This window comes from Bos javanicus, chromosome 29 (assembly GCF_032452875.1).
Source record: "Bos javanicus breed banteng chromosome 29, ARS-OSU_banteng_1.0, whole genome shotgun sequence".
In the NCBI taxonomy this organism is placed as follows: domain Eukaryota; kingdom Metazoa; phylum Chordata; class Mammalia; order Artiodactyla; family Bovidae; genus Bos; species Bos javanicus.
Genome location: NC_083896.1, coordinates 37398434 through 37406236, shown reverse-complemented (window position 1 = coordinate 37406236; position 7803 = coordinate 37398434). Strand labels below are relative to the sequence as shown.

The 7803-nt window shown below is 38.0% G+C and overlaps 1 protein-coding gene across 1 annotated transcript; it reads right to left on the bottom strand.

The window, feature by feature from the left end:
• Positions 1-6884: 6884 nt before the first annotated feature.
• On the bottom strand, positions 6885-7434 carry LOC133241244 (6-pyruvoyl tetrahydrobiopterin synthase). Its single transcript, XM_061406493.1, has one exon. The coding sequence runs from the start codon at positions 7361-7363 to the stop codon at positions 6926-6928; it is 438 nt and encodes a 145-aa protein (XP_061262477.1). The 5' UTR covers positions 7364-7434; the 3' UTR covers positions 6885-6925.
• Between the last annotated feature and the right edge of the window lie 369 nt (positions 7435-7803).

The following is a 7803-nucleotide window of genomic DNA, read 5'->3' as shown; positions in this document are numbered from 1 at the left end:
TAGAGCCAACCAGACGGTACAGGCTGAAGAGACAGCTCAGTGAAGAGCACCCTCCAGGCTGTGTCCATCCCAGCCCAGCCCTGTCTTCTCAAGCCCACTCAGTTTCCAGGGATGGGACATCAGCCCAAGTTAATGCAGTGGTGGAGCATAAACTAGTAATTCCTTTTCTTTCCTTTTCTTCAATCTCCTGGGATGCTGTGCTGGCGTATTGACGAATTTCAGTTTTGTGCTTGGTGTCAGCGTACAGCCACCTGAGTCAGTAACATCAGATCCTAGGGTTATCTATCTCAAGGCCCCCTCTCCACCCCACCCTAGTCCTTCTTTCCTTATTTACTGTTTATCTTTCTTTCCCAGGTATGCATATCAATCCTTACCAAATTTCAGTGAAGCTGTTTGGTATAATTTGAGTGCAGATCAGTTATCTGATGTGTGTTTTGAAAATAGTCTCTTGCAGTTTCTGGTTCATTTTTTAATTTTTCTTAAAAGATGTTTCATAGAGTAGAAGATTTTAATATCAAAAGTAATTTTATAATTTTAATTTTCTGAGAAAGGTTTTAATTTTCTGAGGAAGGTTTTAGTTGTATGAAAGTAAGTGAATGTTATTGATTATATAAAAGTTATTAATTTTATCAGTTATTCAATTTATGGAAGTTATTGACTTTATGGAAGTTTTAATTTTAGAGAAATTTTCCATTTTATGGAAGTTACTAATTTTATGGAATTTATTAATTTTATTGACGAAATATCTATGTAGAAATAATTATGTAGGGCATTTTTAATTCTTTGTTGTTGTTGTTCAGAGGCTAACTCATGTCCGATTCTTTGTGACCCCATGGACTGCAGCATGCCAGGCCTCCCAGTCCTTCTCTATCTCCTGGAATTTGCTCAAACTCATGTCCACTGAATCACTGATGCCATCCAACCATCTCATCCTCTGTTGCCCCCTTCTACTCCTGCTCTCAATCTTTCCCAGCATCAGAGTCTTTTCCAGTGAGTTGGCTCTGTGCATCCGGTGGCCAAAGTGTTGGAGCTTCACCTTAGCATCAGTCCTTCCAGTGAATGTTCAGGGTTGATTTCCTTTAGGATGGACTGGTTGAATCTCTTTGCTGTCCAAGGGACTTTCAAGAGTCTTGTCCAACACCACAGTTCAGAAGCATCAATTCTTCGTTGCTCAGCTTTCTTTATAATTCAACTCTCACATCCATACATGACTACTGGAAAAACCATAGCTTTGACTATGCAGATCTTTGTTGGCAAAGTAATGTCTCTGCTTTTTAATATGCTATCTAGGTTAGTCATAACTTTCCTTCCAAGGAGTAAGCGTCTTTTAATTTCATGGCTACAGTCACCATCTGCAGTGATTTTGGAGCCCCCAAAAATAAAATCTGTCACTGTTTCCATTGTTTCCCCATCTATTTCCCATGAAGTGATAGGACTGGATGCCATGATCTTCATTTTTTGAATGTTGAGTTTTAAGCAAACTTTTTCACTCTCCTCTTTCACTTTCATAAAGAGGCTCTTTAGTTCCTCTTCACTTTCTGCCATAAGGGTGGTGTCATCCATGTATCTAAGGTTATTGATATTTCTCCCAGCAATCTTGATTCCAGCTTATGCTTCATCCAGCCTAGCATTTTGCATGATGTACACTGCATATAAGTTAAATAAGAAGGATGACAGTATATTGCCTTGACATATTCCTTTCCCAATTTGGAACCAGTCTGTTGTTCCATGTCTGGTTCTAACTGTTGCTTCTTGACCTTCTCAGGAGGCAGTAAAATGGTCTGGTATTCCCATCTCTTGAAGAATTTTCTACAGTTTGTTGTGATCCACACAGTCAAAGGCTGTGTAGTTCTAAGTGTCCAAAACGTGCTCTTCAGTTTTAAAGACACATATATCTATTCACATTTGGACTTTCCCTGTATTATTTGTGATATTGTCAGTAGAAATCTTTTGGTATACCTAGGTCCTTAATGATTTTCATCCTTATATGGAATGAACATATTTGTTGCATCTAAGGCTTTGAATTTATTCTTGCACTACTCTATCTTCTTTACTAACAGTAAGTTTGCTTTTTAAGTCTCTGAACCAATTCTCTGTTAGTTTGTTGGTGTGTATATTTAGATTCTAACTGTAAGTGATATGAGATTTTACTTTCTCTGACTGACTTCTTCACTTAGTTAGATTACCCCTAGTTTTGTCTGTGTTCTTCAAATTTCATTATTTCATTCTTTCTTGGCTGAGTCATATTGCATTGTGTACCTGTGTCACATATTCATCATTCACTTCTCCCAAAATCCAACTGCATATTCCATTTGTTGGATATTGTAAATCTAGTCCAGTGCAACTTGACGGCATGGATTTTTTGAACATTTTGCTTTCCCCTCAAGCACTCTGTTGTGGTTCTATGGGATTTTCTGATGGGCCTGTTTTATTTCCTGCAGCCAGTCCTATGCTTCTCTCTATAGTGACCTTTATCATTTATATGCGACGAGGACCTTTGTGTTAGTTGCTCTGTTGTATCCGATTCTTTGCAACTTCATGGACGGTAGCCTGCCAGGCTCCTCTGTCCATGGGATCCTCCAGGCAAGAACACTGGGGTGGGTAGCTATTACCGATCTGATCGAGCCTGGTCTCCAGCATTGCTTTACAGGATACCATTTCTCCATGCCTTCTCCACCATTGATTCTTTGTAGATTTTTCATGACGGCCTTTCAGGTTGACGGGGAGTGATCCCTCCTTGTAGTTAGGATTTGCGTGTCTGTCATAAGTCACCAGGTTCAGCAGCTTTTCATGGACTATTTTTTTAAACAGCGTAGGAGTTGAAGTTACTTTAGAAATTTTCTTCTTGATTGCTTGCCCAGTTTTTATTATTTTCGATTGGTTTCCCTTAAAAATGTTTCAAGTGCAAGTATCAGTTAATGCCCAGTGGTCCTTGTGAACCATGAACAATAGTTAATGTTGTTTTTGCGGGAAGGACCCCTGGTGGCAGAATTTCTTCTCGCCCTACGCTTGTTACTATGGTAACTGGAGACTTAGGCTTAGTCCTGGTTCCTGGTTGAAAATCCGTTTGGAATGTGAGAGCTTGTGTGTCATTACTTCATCTTTTTTTTTTAAGTAGAGGTAATGTGTATTTTTATTCCAGTAAATTTGACTTACATTGTTATTTTTCCTCTAAAGTTTTGAAATTTTGTTCTTTTATCCCCATGCATGTGTCTATTCATGCACATACAGGTTATTTCACAGTGCTTAATACACCTCCCTTGGTAATGTAGGTCCATGTAGGTTATGTATTTTACATGTTTCTTTGGTATAAGTTGATCCCAGCCTCCTAATTTAACCCTTCCACCACCATTTTTTTTGGGGGGGGTTAATTATGATTTCCTAAGATGTGTGGTTATATGAAATATAAATGAGCTTATTGCGAACGATTTCTCAATCCTACGTGCGAGTGATATCATATGATATTTTTATTTTCCTAGTGAATGACTTCTCTTAACTAAGATTATCTCTCAGCTAGCCTATGTTTCTGCAAATGACATTATTTCTGTTTTTTCACGCTTGAGTCATGCTCCGCGGTGGAGATGTGTGTCCATTCGCCTGTGCCCGTGCGGTTCTTTCATTCCCGGTCTCTCTGATCGTGTGCCTGTTGCAGTGCGCTCCTTGGTGCACGTGTTTTTCAGATTCAGGCTCTCTCGGTGTCTGTTCACAGGAGTGGGACTGTAGTGTGTTAATGCACTTTCATTTTTACCTTAAAAGTGCGCTTCCATGTTGGTTTTCCTAAGGCTGTTACCAATGACATCCCACCAGCATGAAAAAGGGGCCCTCTTATCTTACCCCCACTGCAGCGTGTCTTGAAGGTAGACGTTTTGATAGTGGCCTTTTTGCCTTCAATAAGGCGGTACGTCATTGTCATTTAGATTTTCAGTGTCTCATGATTTGCCTTATTGGTTAACTTTTCACGTGCTATATTTTAAACATTATAAATTTATTTACCTTTTTATATTTTCTTGTGATAATTTTCCCTATTACGTTTTTTATATTATATTCCTTTTTTTTTTTTTTTTCTGAGTGTAGGTAGAATTTAAGTTCCCTAAAGGAGAGGAAAGCCTGGTGTGCTGCAGTCCGTGGGATCACAAAAGAGTCAGACGTGACTTAGTGACTGAACAACAAAGCAATTATTTATAGGTTGCTCTGTGGCGGCAGGATTCGCACATGTCCAACTGATGTTACTGATGCTATGAGAGCCTGAGTGAAATTTTTGGTTTGGGATTGTAAATTAGAATGGAGTATACCAGAACAGACACCCAAAGGCTTGTGTCTCCTTCCCATATTTTTTCATTAAACACAATTTTATTTCTCATTGTAAGTAAGTTAAGTGTTAGCTGCTCAGTCGTGTCCGATCCTTTGCGATCCCATGGACTGTAGCCTGCCAGGTTCCTCTATTCATGGAATTTTCCAGGCAAGAATACTGGAGTGGGTTGCCATTTCCTTCTCCCAGGATCTTCCCGACTCAGGGATTGAACCTGGATTTCCTGCATTGCAGGCAGATTTTTTACCATTTGAGCCACCAACGTATATATATATATATGTATATATATATATATATATATATATATATGCATGTTCATGTAGGTTGCAGGTATACAAAATCTGCCTTTTAATTTTAAATATATATGTATATATTCACATTGGATTTCTTTCCTGTCTAATTCATTACACAATGTTGATAGAACTCCCTTAGTATACCTAGGCCTTTGTGTAATATCTGTCTCATATGGAATGGTTATATTAGTTACGTCTAACCTTTTGAATATATATCTCTTGCCCCTTCATTTTCCTTCTGTAAGCATAAGTGTGTCTTAGTTAATTCGTTGCTGTGTCATTTTACATTCCACCTATAAGTGATACCATTTATCCTATGATTATTGTATTTTTTTCATTCTAATCTCTACATAGTTTGATTATCCCGTTTGTATATGTCCCTGAAAATTGCGTTGTTTCCTTTTCTTTTCCTGGCTGAATCACATCGCATCGTGTCCATGTGTCATTTCCTCTTTACGCATTCATCTCTCCATAAATGTTTCGAATGCTTCCATTTGTTACATACTGCAAGTTGTAGGCCAGGGCACACTGGCTGCATGAGCCTTTTCCAAATCTTGATTTTCCTTAAATACTCTATGACTTGGTTCTGCAGGATTTAGTGTTAGGTCTATTTTCTTCTCATAAAGCAGTTCCGTACCCCTCTCTGCCGTGACTCTTACCATTCACATGCCACTAGGCCGTAACACGGTTCCCTTTTCTCCGTCTTTTCTGCCATTACCCTTTCTGAATTTTCCCGATGCCTCTTCACACAGGTCCAGAGTGACCTCCTATTGTTGTTTTGATTTTGTGTCTGTCCTGATTCACCACATTCAGCAAGTTTTACCTAGGCTCTTTATTAAATGCTGTGAGTACAATTTGCTGTAGATATTTTCTTCTTGACAGTCTGTCCTGTTTTTTACTAGTTTTGATTCGTTTCCCATGAAAATGTTTTAACTGCAGGTATCTTTTAGAGTCCAGCTATTTGTGGGCTCTGTATGACTATGAGGTGCCCATGAACAATAGATTTAAGGTTGTTGTTTAGGAAATAGCACAGGGCAGTGGAATTACTTTACGACCTTGTCTGGGTGCTACGGTAACCAGAGTTTTAGGGGTAGTCCTGCTTCCTGATCACAAATTAGAATGGAATGTGAGATTATTAGCCATCAAAGCTCGGGTCTGATTATTTCTTCTTTTCATAAATAATGTGTTTTTGATTGGAGTAAAGTTGACTTCCAACGCTGTGTTTGCTCTAGTGGTACAGAATCTTGTTTCCTTATAGCCAGGCGTGTATCTTCTCATGTTTTTTTTTTTTTTTACAACTAGGTTATTACAGAGTGTTTAGTACAACTCTCGTAGTAATGTCAGCCTATGTTGATAATATGTTTTACATTAATCATTGGTATAATTTTATTACAGTCTCCTAATTTTATCCTTCAACCTGCCTTTTCTTTTTGGTTATTATAACTTTGTTTACTCGGACAATATGATCATTTCATATGTGAGTGAGTTCATTGAGAACAATTGCTCATTTCCACACACGATGGATATGATAGGATATTACTTTTCTTGTTCCGATTTACTTCAGTTGCTGTGATTATCTCTAGACTGATCCATATCATTGCAAATGACACTTGTTCATGTCTGTCCTGGCAGAGTCATATTCCGTAGTGCACATTATGACTTGTTCTTTATCCATTCATGATTTTGTCTCCTTCCTTGTCTTGGCTAACAGACATCCTGTTCCAGTGTACTTTTGGGTGCTTTAGTTATTTAAATTATGATGCCTCTGCATTTATTCTTAGGAATGGACTGCCAGATCATGTGGCAGCTCTATTTTTGACTTTAAAAAAGTCACTTCCCTATTAGTTTGTGTAATGACAGTGACCAGTTACATCCCATGAGTTAAAAAAAAAAAAAAAGTTCCCCTTTTTAAACCTGACACCGGCATTTCTTGAATGTAGACTTCTTGATAGTGGTCTTTTTGACTTCTCTGAAGTGATACTTTGTTATTTTAATTTTCATCACTCTCTGATTTACCACATTAAGTAATTTTAGTGTACTCTTTCTTTAAGCATTGTAAATTTATTTACTTTTTTTTTCTTTTGCTTCCAAATGATTCTACACCAGAACATTTTGCTAAAGTGATTTTAATCTACAGATGAAAGACTCTTTAAATGATACTCAGAATACATTACAAACTTGGTTTTAAATTAGATTTGAGTCTAGAACAGGACTCACAATGATTCAACACAATGTGGAAGTGCAGCAGTAAGGTGATGTCTTCTTAATTGCTCAAGGGGATAAAGATCTTCTTCAAATATGGATGGAAAGTAATCTCTAAGAGTTATTCTCCTTTATAGACTACAATATTATTGTCGGTTTCATATACTTTTACTTTATAAAGAACTCCCACAGGAAGAAATTTCTGGAGGTTTTCCCAGATATAAACGGCTACATTTTCTGTTGTGCTTACAATGTCTGCAAAATACGGCACATCTAGATCCAGATTCTTATGATCAAGGGGCTTCATAATCGCCTCCTCCATATACTCTTTAAGGTCAGTCAAATTCATGACCATTCCTGTAACAGGATCAACCTCTCCATGTACTGTCACCACAACTTTGTAATTGTGCCCATGGCCATTTGGGTTGTTGCACTTCCCAAATAATTTCAAGTTTTCTTCATTACTAAGAGATTTGCTGTGGAGGCGGTGGCTCGCGCTGAAGGAGACGAGGCGGGACACTCGCGCCCACCGGCCAGGGCCCAACCCTGCCCCGTTCATGGCTCTACCTATTTACCTTTTGATATTTTGTTCTTTGCCCTGTTTCATGTTTTTTATTAGTTTCCCCTGATTTTTTTTTTTTTTTGATGGCCGTTAACATTTAGAGCCCATCAAATTTTGCTAATCTTAACTGCCCGTAAGGAAGAGTTTTTAGGTGGCTGTTGGAGAGAATGGTCAAGGGCAACAGAGGTTCCTCTTGTCCAACTGTGGTTACTGAGGCAATGAGAGCCTTATCAAAGTACTAAATTGGGGTTTTACATTAGAGGGGAGTCGATCATAATAAACACAAAGTTGTGTGTTTCTGTCTTTTAATAAATATACCTGAAGTCCTTATTGTAATTATCATTAAATATACTTTCTCATTCTCCAATGCAAGGTTCTTTGAATTATAGTTGTTCAAAATGTGGCCTTTAATTTTGAATATACATATATCTATTCAC